The sequence below is a fragment of the Myodes glareolus genome, chromosome 19 (genome assembly GCF_982192425.1).
Source record: "Myodes glareolus chromosome 19, mMyoGla1.1, whole genome shotgun sequence".
NCBI classification, from domain to species: Eukaryota; Metazoa; Chordata; class Mammalia; order Rodentia; family Cricetidae; genus Myodes; species Myodes glareolus.
This window is the reverse complement of record NC_142044.1, coordinates 55,952,414-55,974,791: the sequence shown is the minus strand read 5'-3', so window position 1 is coordinate 55,974,791 and position 22,378 is coordinate 55,952,414. Positions and strand designations below refer to the sequence as shown.

General features: G+C 42.8%; 1 protein-coding gene, 1 long non-coding RNA gene and 1 other non-coding gene across 4 annotated transcripts in view; 1 reads left to right on the top strand and 2 right to left on the bottom strand.

The window, feature by feature from the left end:
- Positions 1-548: 548 nt before the first annotated feature.
- Positions 549-6,986, bottom strand: LOC148119004 (uncharacterized). 2 transcript variants are annotated; one of them, XR_015735688.1, is made up of 3 exons: positions 6,853-6,986; positions 1,422-1,525; positions 549-887 (listed from the first exon to the last, which is right to left on the bottom strand). It is a non-coding gene; the product is annotated as an uncharacterized LOC148119004 (long non-coding RNA). The 2 variants fall into 2 exon arrangements; XR_015735689.1 differs by lacking the exon at positions 6,853-6,986 and adding an exon at positions 6,238-6,363.
- LOC148119005 (U6 spliceosomal RNA) lies at positions 1,746-1,848 on the bottom strand. The gene has a single exon (XR_015735715.1). It is a non-coding gene; the product is annotated as a U6 spliceosomal RNA (small nuclear RNA).
- Positions 6,665-22,378, top strand: part of Yaf2 (YY1 associated factor 2) — a 69,604-nt gene continuing 53,890 nt past the window's right edge. The window contains 2 exon segments of the mRNA XM_085678787.2: positions 6,665-7,323; positions 7,612-7,737. Of these exon segments, the coding sequence (XP_085534913.2) occupies positions 6,665-7,323; positions 7,612-7,737 (785 nt within the window).

Here is a 22,378-nt window from a genome sequence, read left to right as displayed (position 1 = left end):
TCCACATCATGATTTGGGATCTGCCTACAATAGATAGTCTGAAAGACAGACAAACAGAAAAGAAAATAGCTCCTGAGGAAAAGAAAACTAATATTACCCTCATCCTATGCCTCTACACATGCATACAGGCCCACTAACACATACAGACATATGATACACAAGAATGAACACACATACACAAATACATTATTCTATGTGAAAGGTTCCAGATTCAAAGGACTATAGTCTGTTTGATTTTTTAAAATTTTTTTTATGGTTTATTTAACTTTATTTTATGTGCATCGGTGTGAAGGTATCAGATCCCCTGGAACTGGATTTTCAGACAGTTATGAGCTGCCATGTGGGTGCTGGGAATTGAACCTGGGTCCTCGGGAAGAACAGTCAGTGCTCTTAACGGCTGAGCCATCTCTCCAGCCCCAGTCTGTTTGATTTTATTTATACGACATTATGTTGTGTGATGAAACTTTGCCTGGAGAGATGCAGCACACATGTCTACTTAACCTCAGATAGGGAACTCACGTCAGACAAAAGTACAGACACCACCCAAGTCCAATGTAGAAAACTAAAGAGTTTTATTAGAGTTCCTTAGAGGGATATGGGTGAGGGGTTACTTACAGGAGCAGAAATAACTCAAAGACAAATGCTCACCCAAGCATGGGAAGCAGCTTACAAAGCTGAGAACATGGAGCACACTGTCTGCACAGCCTACAGGCCATTCCGCATGTTGGAGAGCGCCCTTCCAGGTGCCTCAGTTGTCTAACCTCTTCCCTGCAGTTCAGGTTCCTATTTCTTCTAGGCAGGTGCTCTGGTCCGAGTCTTCTTGGCAGTTTGGGCATCTGACTATCTTCTCTGCGGCACATCTTCTAGAGTCCAGCCGTCCTACTGAACTATCTCAGAAAAAAACAAGTATTTAGCCATCATAGTACCCTAAATATGTATATTATTACCCTGTTTTAAAGATGTGGAAACTGAGGCACAGGTTAAACACCCAAGGCTACATAGCTAGCAAGTTTCAGAGCCAGAATCTATGTTTCATTCTGAGAAGGACTTTGTTCAGTAACTCAGACGGGCTACCAATTGGATCATCCTGCTTCCGCTTCCTGACTGTTGGCATCAACACATTTGATGGCAGCCTGAGCTACAGAGAGAGACCTGGTCAGAAATTACAATGCACCTCGGTGCGATCTCAACATAGGGCTCCTGCTCTAGAGCGTCCCACTCCTGCTCGAGGGAGTAGGATCTGGGCCCTGAAGTTCTCTTAAGCACCCTTCTGTGGGATTGGGGAGTAAGGAAAAGGGAATGGGACCAAATCCCAAGAAGGAAAGTGCACACACGGAGCCCACTTTGACCCGAGCCTGCTGACACCACCTACCAAAACCTACAGCACCAGAGGACAGCACATGCACCTTGAGGGGCCTGACCTGGGGCCTCCCCAAACTCAGGATGCTGCAGCCTCATCCAGACGAGAGTCTCCTCAGCAAAGAGCTCAACTCAGGTAACCCCATTGTGGACAAGGAACTGCTGCCTGTGAGAATAAATAAACAAAAATCAAATATACTTAATCTAAGAAATGTCACATTTAAAATAGTATAATACATACCATATAAAACATTATTGTATATGTTTATATGATGTGTTTGCTTCTAGAATACATTAATGAATTTTAACGTTTTTATTAGCATATATCAATTATTCATAACAATGAATTTCATTGCACTTCATGCATGTACATTTAATAGTCATATTAAAGTATGGACTCCTTCATGGATTTGTGTACATCCTTGTACCGGGACCATGTTAATCTATTTGTTGTTTGAAATTTTGTATTTGTGCTACTGAAGCAGGCACAGCACTATTTTTGCCTTATTTATACATATCTGTCATTTTCCTTCAGTCTTAATCACCCTCTTCTCGACATCCTTTCCCAATTTTCCACCTTCTCTTGCTAACCCTCCCTTCCCTCACACAATTCCTCTTATCTGACGGAAGATGCATTATTCTACTCACAAACACACAGACACTGTCCCATCGTTTTCATTTTCCTTTTTGAGACAGGGCTATGTATTCTTAGCTATTTTGGAGTTCATGATGTTGACTGAGCTGGCCTCAAACTCAGAGAGATACACCTACCTCTGCCTCTTGCGCACTGGGATTAAAATCGTGTGCCATCACACTTGGCCTTCAATCATTTTCTTAGGAAATTTTTAGAACAGAAGATTGAAAATCCCCCTAAAATAGTATTTTCCATGATTAAGTCTGAGAAAAAAAATATTTCTCCACTGAGGAATTTAATAGTGCAGCTGTATTCATTCTGTTTTTTCTGACAAAGAGATTTTTAGGTACTCCTAATTTTTCAGATGTCATAGTAGAAATTTCTGGGTCAAATATATTCATGGAAGGATATTTAAAATATATTTGACATTACCAGGGGTTCTAAATGTAGCTACAATGTATTTCACACTGAAAGCTTATGAGCTAATTTAATAAGTGACTGGGGTGGAATCTTTTTACTATGAGTTTATTAAATGCTGTTTGTTAGTAAACTCAACATCACTAAGGTTCTGGGCTGTGGGATACATATGGGGCTGCTTCCCTGTACTCCTTTAATACCTGCAATGCGAATTTGCAGGAGCACACCAAGATACAAGTGTGCTATAACTGTAGAGAACCAAGAACTTCTCATTTTGAGACCCTGTTTGCTTTTTGGTGACACCAAACCTAAAACTCCCTGTGAACAAGTAACTTAACTACATTTTTAGAAAAGCACATACACTAAGCAACACTCTCTAGTGTGACCAGCTTCTCTTTTGCAATCCTGGACATTCTTTAAGGACACATATAAAAATTGTATTCCCAGGGCATTTGTTAAACAACTTAAAAGATTTGAAGAATAACTGGTAGATATAAAATGTTGTTATTAAGAAAATACAGAGATAGGGGCTGGAGAGAAGGCTCAGCAGCTAAGAGCACTCACTGCTCTTCTAGAGGACCTAAGTTTAAACCCCAGTACCATGTCAGAAGGATCACAACTGCCTGTGAATGGCAGCCCGGGGGGAATTTGAGCAGCTGCAGCAATTGCACACATGTGCACGCACACACATACAAAAAAGAAAAGCCACATAACAGCACACATCTGTAATCTCAGTGCCGGGGAGGTAGAGGCAGGACCAGGAGTTTACCATCAACCTTGACTACACAGTGAGAATAGCCTGTTCTTAAATAGGCTCTGTCTTAAACAACAACAACAACAACAACAACAACAACAATAAAAACAAACCTAACAAGTAAAATAAACAAAATATGGATGAGAGAAAAACAAGAAATCTAGGAAGAAGGAATGTGTTAAATAGAAACCAATAAAAGTGATGAAAAGTTGGAAAAGATCAAATTTAAAAGGCAATATCTGTAGAAAAAAGATGAAAATCGAACAAAATATAATTAGAAAGCAGGATAAATTTAGTATAAACTGAGAATAGATGCTAAAAGAGAATTTTTGAACATGATCAGAAAATAAAATGTCATTTTCTTTTTGTAGATATGGTCTTGCTTTGCTGACCAGGCTATTGTTTGAATTCCTTCTATCTCTCCCTCTTGAGTGCTGAGATAACAGGTGTATGCCACCATACCTAGATGAAAGGAGCATAGTTCAAACAAAAATTTACTGAGGTCAAAACAAGCATCAGTGATAATGGCAAGATACAATATTTCATCAGCCATGTATATAAAATAGTCTATAGGATATTAAGCAGATAGGAAATCATAGTGTGGTCTCTACTTTGTGTAGAGATGGAATGGCTAAGCATATAACACCAAACGACCACATCGACTTTCCTTTTTATGAAATGGACCAAGCCCAAAATTTATATGTAAATGCATAGCAACAACCATTCCATTGGAATGTTGGACACAGGCAGGAGGAAAGAGAAGTGCACATCAGGAATTCTCTCGGTCCACACCTGCAGCTTTATAAGGAATTTCACACGACAGCTGGAGTGAGGAAGGAAACATTCTGGGCCTGGTTTACAAGTGGTTCTGTATGATAGGATGGCACCCTACAGTGAGGTGTCCCTGAGGGTGGCAGTAGAGAGAAATTCTGCTGAGAAGAAAGTTTATAATTTGACTGCCCCCATTGTCTGGAGTAAAGCATGGTTAGAATGGATGTGTGCTGATCCATGGGTAGTTTCTAATCTTTAAGCTACATGATCAGGAACTCAGAGAAGATGGGAAAACTGATGCAGAGTGGAGGCCGGTACTGGACGGATCTCTCAGAACGGGCAGCAGAGTGGCCATCAAGCTACCGCACGGAGAGCGTCGCGTGAAGGGAAGCGTGCAGAAGTGAACGAAGTGAACGCCATCCACTTTCTCCAGTCACCCTAGTGCTTTCTCGGTGGGCTTATGCACAAAGTGGCCATATTGTCTAAAACAGGGCCTTTGTGTGGGCTCAGTACCATGACTGTCTCCCAAGGCTAAGCTTGTAGATCTGCAAGATGCATCACTACTGCTGAATCTCTAACAAACCACCAGCACAAGCCAGCACCGGGTATGACACGTTTGCTTGGATGAACAAGCCAGCTGCCTCAACAGTGTGATCACACTGACCACTTCCTCCTGGCATGGAAGATAGATTTCTTTTAGTGAAATAGGTACATATTCTAGACATGCCTTTGCCTACACTGCATTATAGAACATTTCTGTTGGTAGTATTCTCATTATCTCATGTTATAAGGAAAGCAGCAATCCGCTCACACCCATGGAAGTCACTAATCAACAGTGTACTTCGTCTCTAGGAAGCAACTGCCCTAACAGAATAGTACAATGCTTATGAAGACTTGGTTGCCTCAGACAACACCTTGAAAGAGTATGATGCTTACACTTGGTTTGTTAATTGAGAGAAGGGCTTATTCTATAGCCCAGGCTGGTCTTTAACTCATAGCGGTAATGCTCCTACTGCAGCTCCTGAGTGATGGAATTATCTGTGTGAATCACCATGCCATGGGTGTGGTGCTGTCTTGCAAGATGCAGTGCATGTTTTAAACCAGAGGTCAAAACACGGTGTGGTCTTTTCTATGGCCAGGATAGAGGAATCAAGAGAAAAGGGGGAGGGGTTGAGGGGCATGGCTCAACTGGGAAAGTTCTAGCGTTGAAAGCATAAAGACCCTAGCTCGATTTCCCAGAATGCAGTGATTGTGAGCCTTTTACCCCAGCACCAGAGAGACAGGGACAGAGGATCTCTGGGGTTCAGGGCACCAAACCTTTCCTTGAACTTCCCTCTCGCTTCCCCAAATGAAGGGTGACAATCCCGGCTGAGTGCAGTGGTTGGGTTGGGGCAGTCACCTGTCTAGCTCCACGTTCAGTGGGAGACTCATCTGAAGTGGAAGACGGAGAGGACTGAGGAAGCCAACTGATGCTGACCGCTGGCTTCCATATGCACGTGCACACATAGAACAACGCACATTCCACACAGATGGGGAAAGAGGGGTCGCGACCCACAGGTTGAGAAGCACTGCTGTAGGCTTTATTCTGATCAATGCCACCTTTATAAGAAGAGTTGGACAAAGGCACAGATATAAAGATCAGGATACAGGATACAAAGATGACTCTGTGAAGGTGGGACCAAAACACGGTTATCTGCAAGCGAAGCGCACAGGCCTGGGAAAAACCAGCCCTGCTGAAAACCCTGTCTCTTACTTGGAGCCTCCGGTATCATGGGAAAATACATTCCCATTCCATAAAACACCGGCCTCTAACACTAATCTTGGAAAATTAATGCAACAGCTAATACATAACTTTTATACTCATCTCCGGTTTGCAAAAATAAAGTGATGTTAATTGACCAAGCAAAACCCCACTTAAATCAACCTTTTAAATGTTTTTTTCAAATTTTCAGTAACTCAGAGCCTTTTGCATGGCAAGCAAGTCCTCCACCACTGAGCTAGACACCCCGGCCCGTTCTGCTACACTTCATTTTGAGTTCCTTCTCTCAGAGGCCTGTAGCCTAGTTCCCTCTTAATTACCCCAATTAATCTCTAACTCCCAATGATAAAAAAGATGGCGTTTCTCATTTCGGTTATTAACGTATTAGTTCCTGTTGCTAAGAAAGTAATACATCAATACAGAAGTCTCCCCTTAGCTGGGGTTTTTCTTTCCTATTTCAATCACCCTCAGATAACATAATGCAAAGTATTAAGGCATCTGTAAATAATTAAAACAATGGAAAGATTTTAGTTGCCAACCCACTTTGAGTATTACGATGGAAAGTTGCTTTATCCCGCTCTGTTTCATCTGGGTAGAGATTTCCTAAACATCCTACAGTACACCCCAACTGCGAGTCACACAGTCGTCTTCTTTTCGGACTGTTAAGCACACAGTGCCTGAACTCGGGTCCTCTTAAGCCTGACGTTAAGCTTCTATGCCTCCTCCGAAGTAAAGAAGGCAGGGCTCTGTGAAGAGATGACTTTCATTATTCTCTCTTCAGGGTGCAGCTTTCCTGCTGGCGAGACACCAACTGCCATGCTAAGGTCGTCTCCTGATCAGAGCGAAGGCATGATAACTCTGGCGGTGGGTTACCGGCTCGATCGGCGAGGCGGAACCAGAACTTAAAGGACCATCTAGCACGAGATGCATGTCTCCAGCAGGCTGAAATAAAGAGATCGGGGTGTGTTGTATGTGTGCGTATGGGGGCATTGGTGTTCAGGGCACCAGCAAGCTCGTTTGTCATGAGAAGCATCCGTTTTATAACAAGCCACTGCAGAGCCCCGTGAGGCCGAGAGAACGCTTCTGGAATGAAAACGGGATCAGACCCTGTGGTTTCGTCATGTTTGAATTATGTAAGCTAAGAGCAGGGCACCGAACCTTTCCTTGCGCTTCCGTCTCGCTTCCCCAAACGAAAGGTGACAGTCCCCGCGGGGCGCGGGGGCGGGGGAGCTGTGTGCCCGATCGCACCGGCCTCTGCCAGCGCTTGCCATCGCGCCCCTCCGGGATTCTGGGGCCTGGGAAGCTCCGGGCGGGAGGCGGGGAGGCGGCGCCGCGAACTCGCCCCGGGTGCTGGGCCGCGCTCCCCGCGTTTGAAGTCTCCGGCGCGGCCGCTGGTTGGCCGGCGCGGGTCACGTGCGCGCGGGCAGGAGTTTCCCCGACAGCTGGAGGCTGCGTGGGATCCGGCGGCGGCGGCGGCGGCGGCGGCGGCTGCAGCTCGCGGCGCGGCCTTCCCCGCCCCCTCGCCTCGGCGCTTCCGCCGGCCCCTCTCTCCCGGGCGGCTGACAGACCGGCCGCGGCTCCGAGGCGCGCGTCGGCAGCGAGCATGGGCGACAAGAAGAGCCCGACCAGGTAGGGTAGGGCGGCTCGCCGGCGGGGCGGCCGCGGTCCGCGAGGCCGGTGGCGCGGCACGGGGTGGGAGGTGAGGGGGGGCGCGGCGCGGCGCGCGGCTGCTGCCCACAATGGGCCTCGATGGCGGCCGGGGTCAGCGGCCGCGCTCCCCCCCTCCCCTGCGCGGCGCCGGGGGTGGGGAGGGGGGGCGGGGCGGGGGTCGCGGGCCGGGCGGGGCGGGGCACGGGGGCCGGGCGCGGCCTGCCGCTGACCCCGCGCTGCGGCGTCGTGTCCGGTTGTGTCCTGCAGGCCGAAGCGGCAGCCGAAGCCCGCCTCGGATGAGGGCTACTGGGACTGCAGCGTCTGCACCTTCCGGAACAGCGCCGAGGCCTTCAAGTGCATGATGTGCGATGTGCGGAAGGGCACCTCCACCCGGTGAGTCCCGCGCGCCCGCGGCCGGCGTCCTCCCCCTCCCCACCCCCCGCGCCCTCACCCCCGCGTGACGCGGGGACGGCGGGGCGGCCAGCCAGGCGGCGGCCGCGGTGGGGCGCGACCCAGCTCTGCCGTGGCTCGCGGCGGCGAAGGGGTCGGCGGCGGTAGCGCCCGCAACGGCCGCTGCGGAGGATGAATGGTGCTAGGGGGTCGCCGGCGGCTGCGATTCTTGTGCGCGGCCGGTGCGGTGCCCCCTCCCAGCCTGGCACGGAGACGTTGGCCGCATTGTTGTTGGTGTGCAGCGGGGGCAGAGGGTGGAAGAAAGGCCGCGGTGTCATTCGACCCTCGGGGGGAAAAAAGTGTCTCGTTGTAGGATCGGAATAGGTTAAACTTTCTTAGTGACGGACGTCCGGAAGGGTCAGGCAAAGGCTTTGCGTCTTGTTTTTGTTCCATTTCTGTAATATTTTACACTTTAGTAGTTGGGAGGCGAACTCAGGAACACATTTTTTACTCCGAATATCTGAATATCTTGAGAACGAACGATTTTTTTTTGTTAACGTGATCTTTGCCTGTTTTGAGCCCAAAATTTGTTGTGTGTCATAATTGTCTTTAAAAGATAAACACAAAGATTAAGTCTAGGAAATTCAGAGTCAGTGACATTCTCCATCTGTGTGCACTTGGAAAGTAGCCTTTGAATTCACTTCTTAGAATCTTTGTGATTTGTAGCAATATTTAGATAAAGTATTTATATTTTCATACTACGAAGCCTATTAAAATACACTTTAGCACAGTAAGAACACTGGGAAGTTTCTTGTTGCTTGAAAAAGAGGCCCTATATAATTTTGACATATTCTGAGTAGTCCAAGTTATTTCTAAAAATGACTTATTGGTCTTGAATGCAATTCATAGAATCTTATTACAATTTTAAGTGTAAAGACATGTCAGGATTTTATTGTCTCCACAATACTAGTTGCTTTTTTTTCACACACCTGTCCTGTAAATCTCAATAGGCTTTTACAGTGAATTCTTATTTACATTAGATACAACATTTTCAGCGTTTCATGATGTTCATTAAAAAGCAAGTTTTAAAATACCTTGTAAGTTAAAGAAAAGATTCTAAAAAGAGAAACTATTTGCTATTTTTGATCTAATGTTTTAAGTATTTCGAAAAGCAGGGTGTATCTTTATAAATCTGTAAGGCTGGGAATGGCTTAGCATACATAATCATATATCTATGTATTTGTAAATAAGCAATATGTAGAACATTTGACTTTTTTGGGAGGCAGGCATTTTGACGTAGAGACAGCTACTATAATTCTAATTTCTGTCGCTATATTGCTCCTTTTTTTTGTCCCCCATATTCTTTTGTCACTATTAGAAAAATGCTGGAATTAGAAGGGCCTGTTTGTTTATTTGCAGGGACAGCATGGAAGGGGGGAGCTGGTGTCCTACTCCACAGTCAGTCTTGGGGTTAGAGGAGCCCTGAGGAATAGAGTAGGTGTTGACACTCAGAAGAGAAGCCACAGGCTGAACACCCGGCATCTGAAAGAAGAGTATAGTACACAGGGGAGTTGGTCAGAGGCCTACCTGGGGCCCCTGACACTTTTTTTTTTATTAGTATATCTGAGCTCTTGTAGATCCAATTTTTAGTGGTGGAAATATTACTTGAGGACTCAGAGAAGCATTGTCATTTGGATTGAAACTGAAGAGGCTCTGGGCAACTCACCAGAAGTCTAAGGGACACTCTGTTCCTAAAAGTAAGTGTTCTGCACTATGACCTCTCAGCTTCCTCCTTCCTTTCTCTGCATTATCTCTTCTGACTGTGACCATAAATTATATAAAACTGTAAGAGCTCTCATTTCTCTGTTTTCTGTTACCTGTCCTTCTGCTGTTTCTAAAATTGAGAGTGGAATCCATGTTTAGGTAGAGCAGTAGAACAGGTCATTGTTAATAAGTAGATACTGATTACATGCAGGGTATATCCTTGTCAGGACAATAGGAAAACATTTAAAGGACTGCAGAACACAGATGAAAAACCAAAGTTTTGGTGGCTGGGAGAAATTATTCCTCCCAGTTGACGTGTTTATTAGCAGTTGGGGGATTTAAAGAATAAGGCTGGCAAGGACCACAGCAGGAGTTGGCAGCTGCAGAGCTTAGGGATGCAGCTTGCCAAAGACTTGTTGTATGACCATTTCCAGTATGTGGATCCCTTGGTCAGGAAGGCCTCTGAACTGAATCTGTCTTAGTTGCCAAGTGTGAGGTTAAGCCTCAGCCATCTGAAACGTCAGATCACTATAGAAGGTGAGTTCATGGTGTTGATCTTTCAAGATTGTACTGGAATAGGTGTGTGTGTGTGTGTGTGTGTGTGTGTGTGTGTGTGTGTGTGTGCATACATATATCTGTAGTTTTCTTTTTTTTGAGACGGGTTTTCTGTGTACCCCTGGCTGTCCTGAAACTTGCGCTATAGACTAGGCTGGCCTTGAACTCAGAAATCCACCTGCCTCTGCCTCCAGATTACAGGCGCGTGCCACCCCAACCCAGATGATGTGTAATTTTTTTTTAAGCAACTGATTGAGGTGCTTTATATTGTAACATGAGTATTTCCTTTGACTCCATCTTCAGTAGGTTGTATCATTCTGCTGAATGTGGTTATATACTTATCAGGTATGTCAGAATAAAATGTGACTGGACATAACTTATGTAGTAAGGAAGTATTAAAAAACGTAATAGGAAAGTGTTTAGTATTGCCTAGGAAGGTATTAACTGCTGGATGATTGAATTAAGATGAATATCTCCTTGTAGGAATGGACAATTTCTTGCTTAATTTGGATAGCAGACAGAAATAAAAGTAACAAAGTTTTTTACTTTGGTTTTGAACTGTTGTCTTAATGCTAGTTCATCAGTCATCCTAGTCCTACAGGCATTCAGGCATTCCCGGTAATGTAATTTTTAATATTTCAGGGTAAGTGTCTTCTTGGTCTCATTTTGGGGAGATGTGAAGATGTCACAGTAGAAATGTGCTGGTTTTTATGGTGGGCAGGAGTCTGGTAACTCATGTCTCATTTGAACACTTCACCAAGCTTCTCTAGTGTGTTTGGTTGTACAGATCTGAGATAGGTACTCCCTGTAGTGAGGAAATTGTAGTTTCTTTGCTTTTGTTAGTGTTTTGTAGGTGAGGAACACTTTGGACTATATATAATTTTGTAAGTAAAGGGCTGGAAAGGTGTTGCATCAATTAAGAGCACAAGGTGCTTTTCCAGAGGACCTAGGTTCCATTCTCAGAACTCATTTGGCAGCTCACAGCCATCTGTAAGTCCAGTTTTAGAGGCTCTGATGGCCTCGTCTGGTCTCTGTTAGTAACAAGCACATACATGATATATAGACATAAATGCAGGCAAAACACTCATAAAATAAATAAAAAGTAAATTCTTTATTTGAGGTATATATTTTTAGTGTGAACAGAAAAGATAAAATTACCTATTAAAATATATGTATACTTTATAGCTAACACAGTATTATGGTTAGGAGTTGACTCTTGGTAAAAGGTTATTTCAGGTTCTATAAAGTAGTAATGAACTATAAAGTACACATTTTGAAGAAATTCTATAGTAACCACCTATATCAGGTGAAAGTGTTTACAGTGTAGCTATTATCTGTCACAGTGGCTTTCTGTTTGTTAGTTTGAGGTTTGGTACCAGTTTTTTATAGACACTTGGTATAGAAATAAAAGAAGCAAAACAAGGGCCGTGTAATGGTCTGGATTTTCTGTTGAAACCCAGTTTCTTATCCTCCACTACCTGAAGAGCACTTTACTTGTTCCTAGGGACCTATTCTCAAGTGCTTATCCTCTCTTCATCTTGGGTTAAAGAACTCACACAAAGTTCTTGTTCAGTAGGGAAACTGTGAAGGGGATTAAGTGTTGGAATTGTATCTAGTAATGACTTTCAGAGTGAGGAAGGAGGAGCCTTCTTATTTTATAATAGTTAATCTGTGACATCCAAGCTGTTTTATTAACAGCACTGAGCTGTTGTTTATTCTTCTCACTGTTAACTGTGTAGTGAAATGTGAAAATGTTCGTTTCAGCGTGAGTCAAAGCAGTGTACCCTTGTACACTGTAGTTATTGTACATTGTGTCCATTGTGCCATTGTAGTCAGTGTACCCTTCCCCACCATCTGCTGAAAACCCACCCGAGAGTGCTCCTGTGAAGCAGGTAACAGGTAGTTCTGTTATCTTTGCTCCAGTAGTCTGACAAAACGGGAAGCACATGTGTCGCTCCTCTGCTGGAGACAAAGGAAGATGCTGTGCTGCCTTGGTGCAGGTCCAGCTGCTGTTGTCATTTACATGAAGGACTGCTTTCACTGTAAAGGCGACCTGGACAATCAGAATTACTCAGATGCGAGTCTTTCACAGGTATTTTCTGAAAGTAAACGCAGTGAGTTTGTCATTGTCAAGAGAAAATTTGATGGTGTTTTTTTTTTATCAGTGATATAAGCCAAGTGAAAACCCATAATCAAAATAATGAGCTTTGGTACTTCTGAATATTCAGAAGTTTTTGTATACATCCCTTTTATGTTTTGCTTTTCTCCATTTTTTTTTTTTGGGGTCTGGTAAGATTGGTAATTGGTGCAGGGGAATTGTCTGTATTCTGTCAATCATGTTTTAAGTAAACGCTGATTGGTCAGGCAGGAGGTGTAGGTGGGAAAACCAGACAGGAAGTGGAAATGATGCAAGGAGAGCAGGAAAATTCTGGGGAGGAGGAAGCTGATTCCTCCCACTCCTGCCCAGATCACTGAAGCAGCAAGATGTGAGCTGCCCCACCGAAAAAGGTGCTGAGCCACATGGCTAACATAGATCAGAAAAATGGGTTAATCAGGATGTGAGAGTTAGCCAGTAAGAAGCCTGACCTAATGGACCAATCAGCTTTATAAATAATAGAGATCTTTGTATGGTTTTCTTTGGGCTTGCCGGCTGTGGGGTACTGGGCGGGACAGAAACCCCCAACAAACAAACAGCCCCTCATGTTACAAGTAATGATATCAGTGAATGTAATTTCTGGTATTTTCTTGAACTGTCTCCATATTTGGAAGATCTGTATAACTTAGTGAACTGTTATTTCCTGATAATCAATGCAATATGGTGTTAAAGAGCCATGCGTGGATAATCAAAGTACAAAATAGACAGGTTTTTGAGGAAATATCTTGAAAACTTAGTTGATGGTGGTTTTAGGTTTTCCATTGCAACTAACTTTAAGAAACAATGCTGGGGCTGAAGAGATGGCTCAGCAGTTAAGAGCACTGGTTGTTCTAGAGGATCCAGGTTCAATTCCCAGCACTAGTGTCTAACTTCATTGCAGGGGAATCCAATAGTTTTGCACATACATAGATGTAGGAAAAACACGAATGCATACAATAAAAAGAAAAAGAAACAACTACTTTTTTTTTAAAAGAGGAAACTTTTTTTTCTTTTACATATTTTTGGAGCCTAAATATATTTCATGTTCTTGGATCAAGATAACATAGTGCAAGAAATTAAATGCTTGACTAGGTATGACAGAACACACTTTGGTTAAGCAGATGTGGGAAGCATGCCAAAAAAAATAAATCTTTATACACAAACTTATCTTTATTTTGGAAAATGCAGAGGGTCTTTCTCCTTATAAAGAATATATCATTTAATTAAAATGTGATGTGTTTAAAAATGAACCAGCAAACATGTATTTGTGTTTTCTGGACATAGATTTCAAGGTCTCGTCAGTGATAAAGCAAGTGGTGTGTCACTGAGCTTGGTCTGTTCTTATTTCCAGAGCAATATACATAGACGAGAACACATAAACAGGCTGAGAGATGGCCCAGAACTTAAGAGTGCTTTGTTGCTGTTCCAGAGAATCAAGATTCGATTCCCAGCACCTGCCACTGGCTGCTGTTAAGAGATCTGGTGACCTCTTCTGATCTCGTTGGGCATTGCCTGCATGTAGGGCATATACATGTATGCAGTCAAACACTCATAAAATAAAAATAAATGAATGTCCATGTAAATGTAGCTTTTGAGAGTATGACAAGATTCTGATACCAGAAACTGAACTTCTGGCCCGTAGCTTTACAGGCCTGTGTTTCCAGCCTAGTAGGTTGAGCTGAGCAGATCCTCATTGTACTTCCTGTTTAGCCTGATGAATGGTGATCTGCCTTACTGCTAAAACTTGTTGACTTGACGTTAGTCTTCTTTGCTGTGTCACCTTCTTGGTCTTGCATGTTGGTGGCTTTTGTTTTTGAATTAAAATATTTCTTCTTTGATATCACCAACACTCCTTTTTTCCTAGCAAGTCTCTGAAATTAATTTTTACCTAATCATATTTGACTTTTATATATTCTTTACCTTGTATGTGTCATAAACATTTTCTAGTACCTAAGCTAGAAACCACCATTGTCTTAACCTTGACTCAAACTTACTGTTATTTTTTTGTACAATCTTTTATAGATTGTCTCTCATTTCTGTTCTTACAGTTCAGAATCCTGTGCCATTTTTTCCATGAGATAATGTGATATTAGACTAATTGATCTCTTTCTCAAAATGCTGCATACATCTTTTACAAAACCTACACTGATGCTGGTCCTTGTATGTTTAAAAAATTGGCTACTAAATAAATGATGAGTTCCAAAGCATGGCGCTCAGCTGTCTGTGCTATTCTCGGGCAGTCCTGATTGTATTCGCCTCGGGTGGAGAGGCAGTAACTGACCAAAGACACAATTGTACAGCTAGCTCGGCGAACCAGTAAGTTTAATTGGGGTTGCTTATAAGAGGAGCGTGCACCCCCAAGAAGAGACTCCCCTCTACCAGGGACTGTTTGTATATTTTCACAGAGTAGAAGGGTGGCTTGCGGGTCTTAGATTCCTGTACTGTCGCCCCTTCAGTTAGGAAATGTCTTTGCAGCCGCACTGACTTCAGGATGGCGGTGGCTGGAGAACAGAGTTCCTCAGCATTCTACTTTGTCCTCTGTCTCTTAGATCTCATTCCTTATGCCCCCTTTTCCACGTGATCCCTGAGCCTTGATGTCATTTTCTCTTATTTAGGGTGGAGCATTGAGCTGTTATTCATGGTAAGTGTCACTTATCCTCAGCCTTGGACTGGTTATGAGTGTGCAGAAATCTGACCCTACAAAAAGATGTTTTTTTGACCAGGGCCAACAGCAGTCATAATTCATGGTCGTAAACATGAAAGGCAGGTTGATGGGGGCACGTCATACCCATTTAGCAAAGCCACAGCAGTAGCTTCTCCATAGGCTCTATGACCTCTCAGCCATGGGTCCTTATCCTGACTCATAGTTCCAAACCTAAGTTTCTTCAGTGGAGCAGGCCTTGGAAGGTGGTTGAGTGTTCTTTATCAGTCATGACACTTCTGCATCTGTGGGCACAGCTTGCCTGGCATACTGATGGTGTTAGCTTGCAGGGTACATTGCTGAGTAAGACCTTGGGCAACAATTCTTCAGCAGCCTTTATAGTACCTGTCTGTACTACAAACCGGTTATAGCTAGTCGGGAGTATGCTTTGGACGCAGCCTATCCTGATACCCCGTGTCCTGCAACCAAAGTTCTTGATGTTTTCAGTAGTAGAGTCTTAACATCTAGTTTAGCATACAACCTAAAGCACCAGCAGTAGCCTTTTTTATTTGTGTAGCTTCAGTGATCCTCCTAGCCTGGCACTAGAATTTTTATTTAGTAACCTTGTGACTTCCAGAAGTGCTTTTTTTTTCCATCCATGCAGGGTACCTTCATGAAAATTCTTAACCATGGTTTTAAAGTTTATAGGCATAGACAGTTGTAGGATATTTTTCAGTTACCTTGTTACTGGCACCTGACCCAGCCATAAAACTCAAGAATTTTGCAGCGTTCATGACCCATGTGCCTTATGTGAATTGATTTTCTCATTTTTGCTCTTTTAGTTGCTTTTCCATGTTTTCAAGATTCTTTTCTAAATCTATGTGACATTCAGGCTTTATGTAATTGAAGTGAGGCAGGTGCCAGTGGGTCTTCAGCAGCCAAGAGGAAGAAAAGATGGGCCCAGAGCAGCACGAAAGATCCCCTCACTTGCATCAGTTTTCTCAAGAGTAGTTTTGGATAGAGCAGCTCCATAGGTAATACCACTTATTTTCCTCTAACCATGGTCATGGATGAACTGCCTGTGTCTTGTGCATCCCCACTCCTCATCCCTGTCCTGGTTTGCTTTTCTGTTGCTGAAATAAAACACTGACCAAAAGCAACGTGGGACAAAAAGGATTATTGCATCTTACATAGTATAGTCTATCATTTAGGGAACAGGAAGGTAGGAACCTGGAAAAAAAGTGCTTGCTTGTTGGCTCCTTGTGACTTGTTCCACTACTTACCTTACCATAACCTAGGGCCTCTGCCCAGGGGTGGCATTGCTCACAGTGAACTGGGCCCTCTGATGTCAATTAGCAATTAAGAAAATGCCCCACAGACATACCCACAGCCAGTCTGATATAGGCAATTCCTTAATTGAGGTCCCTCCTCCCAGGTGTATCAGGTTGGCTACTGAGGCTGACACCTTACGTTCCCCAGGGGCAAGGTAGAGCTAGATTTAGTGCCTCGGGAGCTGTGCTTTCGCTTGCTCCACAGACTCTAAGCAGGCAGTACTACTGCTAGCTTTTGCTTTCTCGTTGGCTACACCTGGGTGTTGAAAGATCCCAAACTGGGAGAGCAGTTTGTACTTCCCAGGGTGGGGGAGTACATAGGATACTCTGGGAGCAATTGCCCATCCCTGGAACAAGTTTAATATTTTTTAATCCTTTATACCTTCACTGAAGCTTCCCAGAGGCTCATAAAGTACTCAATTTGGTTATCAGCATTTCTCCTAGAAACTAGCATTTCTCCATCACACGTGTCTTTTAGTGGCCATCATGACAGGCCTTCTTGATTGCTTTAGCACTTTTTTAACTTTTTTTTTTCATTTAAAAATGTATTTTATGTGTCTGGATGTTTGTCATGTCTGCATGTATCAGTACCTTCAGAGGCTTGAAGAGAGTGTCAGATTCTCTGGGACTAGAGCTATGGAAGTTGCCATGTGGAAATTGAACCTGGGTACCCTGGAAGAGTAACCAGTGCTCTTAACTGCTGAGCTATCATTCCAGCACTAACTTTTCCACCTTTGAAGCCTGATTTTTATGCTGGTTTAGGTCACTTAGATGTTCTCAGTGTTCATGTACCTGGTAGAGACCATCTCACTAAGAAGCTCAGCAGGCACTGAGGCTTTGGCATGGGGCCAAACTGAGTGAGCCCAGTCCTAGGAAGATCTCAGTTGACAGTCACAACTTCTGTGATTTCCAAGATGGCAATGGCCATTTCAAGTGTGAACAACAGAGTTCCACAACATCAAATCCATAGTAAGTCATTCCTAAATTATTTTCCTAGCCTCACTTCCTGCTGTGTATATATCTCAGTTAGGGTCACTATTGCTGTGATGAAACACCATGACCAGACCAAATCGGGGAGGAAAGGGTTTATTTGACTTGCTCATCGACATCAGTATCTATCATTGAAGGAAGTCAGAACAGGAACTCAAACTGGGAGGAATCTGGGAGGTAGGAGCTGATACAGAGGCCGTGGAAGAGTGCTTCTTTCCTGACTTGTTCTCCGTGGGTTGCTCAGTCTGCTTGCTCGCTTGCTTGCACATGCTCGCGCATGCTTTCTCTTTCTTTGTTTCTTTGTTTTTTTTTCTTTTTCTTTTCTTTTTTTTTTTAGTCAGGGTTTCTCTGTAGCTTTGGGGCCTGTCCTGGAACTTGCTCTATAGACCAGGCTAGCCTTGAACTCACAGAGATCCGCCTGTCTTTGCCTCCCGTGTGCTAGGGATTTAAGGCATGTGCCACCACTGTCCAGCTTCAGCCTGTTTTCTTATGGAACCCAGGACCCACCAGCCCAGGGGTAGTTCCATTACACTGGGCTGGACCCTCCCACATCAATCACTATTTAAGAAAATGCCCTACAGGTTTGCCTACAGCCCAATCTAATGGAAGCAGCTCTCAGCTGAGGCTCCCTCCTCTCTAGCGACTCTAGTGTGTGTAAAGTTGACAAATCCAGGCAGCACAAATATCTTAATCGCTTCTGTGAGGTGTCACTGAAGTATTCTCAGCTGGCACTGCTGATGAACACTTTACCCTTTCCCACATTGACATTTTTGAGTGTGTGGTTGTGCTGTGTGATTATTCCTAGTGAATCATCAAAATGCAGTCATATTATTGAGATGTTTATCTGCTCTGTAGGGCAGGTAATGTTTTATTCATTTCAGTCCTCCCAAACTAGGAAAGCACCTGTAGCATTCTAGATATTTAAATGTTTCCAATTAACATTTCTTTAATTTTTCTTTTCTCTATGACTAATGAGTTTTCTAAACATTTTTAAGATCATGTTTAAAAGGTTTTTATCAGATTATTTAGTTCATAAGTTCCAATTGTCTTCATAAGAAGGATGATATTGTATAGAAAACCTTAATGTTTAAAAACTTCTTTGACTTTTGGGGTGTGTGTGTGTGTGTGTGTGTGTGTGTGTGTGTCCATGGAGGTTAGAAGAGAACCTTTGAGAATTGGTTCTCTTCTTATCTGTTGATGACTCAGGCATCAGGCTTGCCCAGCAGGGACCTGGACTTGCTAAGCTATCCTGCAGGTTCTCCCTTAGCATTTTAAAGGGAGCTTTGGAAAGTTATTATTTTTTTATGATTTCATTTGCAATACTTTGGGTCATCTTATTCAGTTATTGAAAGTTATATAGTCTGGATCCAGGTGTGGCGCCTCATGTCTTTTATCTTAGCCCTTGGAAGGCAGAGGCGGAAGGCTCCTGGCCTCGTTTATATAGCATGTTCCAGAACAGGCAGAGATATGTGGAGAGATTCTCTCAAACAACAACAACAAGCAAATACCCCCCAAACCCAAACCTAACAACCAAACAAAAAATTATGTAGACTAAAAGTGATAAGATTTTCATGACAACAGTAAAATTATGACATTTTATGAAATGTATTATGTTCCTAGACTAAATTTTAAGTTCCTGAGTGACTTCTTCAATTTAAGGTATTTGTTCATTGGGGGTGAGGATGTCTATGGGGAACTGGAGAGGTGGCAGCGGGTGAGAACATTTGTTGCTCTTGCAGAAGACCTGGATTCCGTTCCTGGCACTCACACGGTGGTTTACAACCATCCGTAATTCAAGTTCTAGGGAATCTGGTGTCCTTTTCTGACCTTCTTGGCACTAAGCCCTTATGTGGTGCAAATACATACATGCAGTCAAAACAAACAGCATTAAGTGGTAAGTGGCGGCTTTCACTGTTCTGGAAGACATGTCAACAGCTTCTTGTTGCCAGGTTAGTTTTAATGACCATTAGGAATTCAGTCAAAGCATTTCTCCTACTAATTGGTGCTTTGCTGTGATCACAGTCCCTTCCTAGGTAGCCTTCCATTTGCCTTAACCTAGTCTCTGTGGTTGGGAAGGAGGAGTATCTAGTCACAGCACGGTACCAGAGCCAGATATTCAGCAGGTTGTCAGCTGCTTGGTCTCTTTCATTCTTTCTTCTTCGGTAGAGAGTTTATACAACTAGCTGAGGTGTCACTTTATTGTGTCTCAGGGTTACCTAGAGTGCTATTACACTTAGTCACTTAGTGGGAGTGCAACATTGGGGTGCCAGCTGTCATTCAAGTTTTTTGTTTGTTTGTTTGTTTCGCTTTTTGAGACAGGGTTTCTCTGTGTAGACCTTGCTGTCCTGGAACTAGCTCTGTAGACCAGGCTGGCCTCAAATTCATGGAAATTCACCTGCCTCTGCCTCCCCAGTGCTGGGATTAAAGGCGTGTACCACCACTACCCTGCTCATTCAAAGATTTTAAACCAAAAGTTTCTTCTAAATTCTTTAATGAAACCTTTGGTTTAAAACTCGTGTTTTCCTTATATCATTCCATTTAAAGTTTGTAATAAAATATTATGTTGTTATGATTTTTAAAGAAAGTATTCATTTAACCAAATATTTGTTATATTGAACATCTAGTGTTTTATTTTATTCTTAAGATTTCTAGTCTTCCTATTGTTACATAAGTTGTTCTATCATTGACAGTCATCTACTTTAAAAGATTCTGTAGACATTTGATAATGCTGTTTATTTTAGAAAATTGTAGAACTAAAATTTTAGGGTTGGAAGGGATCTTTCAGGAACCTCGAGTGCATTCTCATTTCCTGGGACATGCTAATTGTGATTGCTTGATGTCCAGGAGGTCTCAGACAGTCTTCAGAGGGAAGACTCAGAGATTTGTGGTAGGAGTTTGGTGTTCAGGTTCTTAAATGAGTTCAGGGCACTGTTGGGTACAGACATTTGGAAGATATTGGTAGTGTTGTCCTAGAGAACCAATTGGTAGTGCTGGAAGTCTGATAGAATGAGGTCCTCACTGTTTTTTTCTTTTCTTTGTGTTGTGTTTGGACTTAAGGCTGTAGTCTAATATGTTGGTGGTGGAGGTGATGGTGTGGAGACAGGCCAGGCCAATAGCTAGTTAATTTGTGATTAAAGTATTTGGAGATTTAGGGTCTTTTATCTAGCCAAGGTTAAATGTAAACTCCCTAACAAGCATCTTAAGGGTTTCTTCTAATTTTGCTCATATCTAGATGTAGCTGTATTTATTGGTAACTTTTAACATAAAACACACTTCCTATAAATAGGAACCAAAGAGCAGGACATGAAAGCTTGTATCTGTAATACTAACTTGTGGGAAGCTGAGGGAGGATTGCTTGGACCAATCACAGCCATTTAATTTAGATAAAGCATGACCACTTGTTTGGGCTATTTCAGTGCCTGGACAGACACATAATGCTTTTGGTTTTTCAAAACAGGGTTTATCTGTGTAGCCGGACTGTTCTGGAACTTGCTGTGTAGACCAGGCTGGTCTGGAACTCAGAGATTGCCTGCCTCTGCTGGGACTAAAGGCATGTGCCTCCATACTTGACTCACTTAGGAAATACTTGTTTCTTAGCAGAAGTCTTAGCCAAGTCTTCTGAATCAGCAGGGGAGTGCTACCGCTCTGGCCAAGGTGGAAAATGTCCCGCTCTTCACAGTCCACCTAGACTTGTGGTAGCATGCATACTTGTTTTTAATTCTTGCATGTCTCTAGTGTCATAATGAACAGCAAGCAAACATTCAGAGAATCTAAATTGTAAGAGTTCCCTGCAGTTAGCAGCATGGTGTTTAAGTTGTAGATGCTGGAGTTCCACTCTTGGATTTGAGTTTTTGTTGTTTTGTTTTTTCCTTTTGTAAGCTTTTTAGATTTGTTTTTATTTTACCTTTTTCTGAATTTTTAGTATCAGTTTTCCTCATTTTTAAAAAAATGGAGATTATAAAATACTTTCTTCAGTTTTAAATGAAAGTAGTGACTGTAAAGTTCTTAGCACAGGGCCTATTCTTAAAAGTGTTAGCTAAAGCAATCAGGTGTGCCAGTGCTGGTACAGTAGTAGTCCTGAGTATTAAACACTTGGATCCCAGTGTGCTAACCCACACTGTCAGAACTTGAGAGTCATTTCCCACAGACTGCTTCAGTGACGTGTTTTTAATCTACCTTCCTCCTGTCTTACACCTCCTCTTCCCTTTCCTCCTGCTTGTGTGTGTCAGGAGGGGTGAGAGTAGAAATAAATGGACTCTTTAGTCTAGCGATGTCGATTGTCATATGACGTTGCGACCAGAACAGTAAGTTTAACATTTACCATCTGTGCAGCACCCCAGTAGTGTGTTTGAAGAGCAGTGTATGCTGATGTGTTAAGCAGCAAATGCGAAAGCATTCTCTGCTAAAATGATGGTTGTGTTCTGGAGGAATGTTGATTTTGTTTCACTCTCCCTTCCTAGAATGTTTTCTTCTTAAGGGAACCATTGGTCCAAGAGTCACATTTTGGTCAAAATCTTCACCTTGCCATTTGTTTCCTAAGAGATTTTGGTGATGAGTAAATGTGGTAAATGGTGTAGTGTAGCGTATTTAATATGTGTCAGTCACTAATGATTGTAGAGTGATAATTGAAATTCTCACTGCCTGTCTACATCTTACACAGGAACTGAAAATGCTTAACTGAACTATAGAGACCTTTGTTATTTATCTCATTGTGGTATTGCCTTAAACTTGTTTCCACTTACTTTCTAAGGAACATTTATTTCATTTCATTTTGAGTTACGGGGCACATTTTATTTCCCCCATTTTACTGGATAAAAGAACTTAAATTTCTGTGATTTTATTTTTAAGCACTTTAAGATCAGTTTTCTTTCACCATTACTGTAGTGTATGATTAGAGCCACAGCCGGTAGTGTTTTATTCTTATTTCATCACATTTGCTTCTTGACTCCAAACTACAGTGGATCATTTAGGAGAAAAAATTGCAGCAATCTAGGCAAGGCTTAGTATGGTATGAAAAAGGCACTTCTAGTACAGAGGGAAGTGAATGAATTTTAAATATATTTAGGGGAAAATTTATAGGACTTGATTGTTAATTGGGTATGGTTATAGGAGTAGAAAACTGGGATGTGTGGAAGAAGGAATCTCAATTGCAGTCTGGCTGACTTACGCCATTGGATAAGTAGACTTTCGAGTCAATAAGTGTCATGAAGGTAGTAGTGTACTTTTATC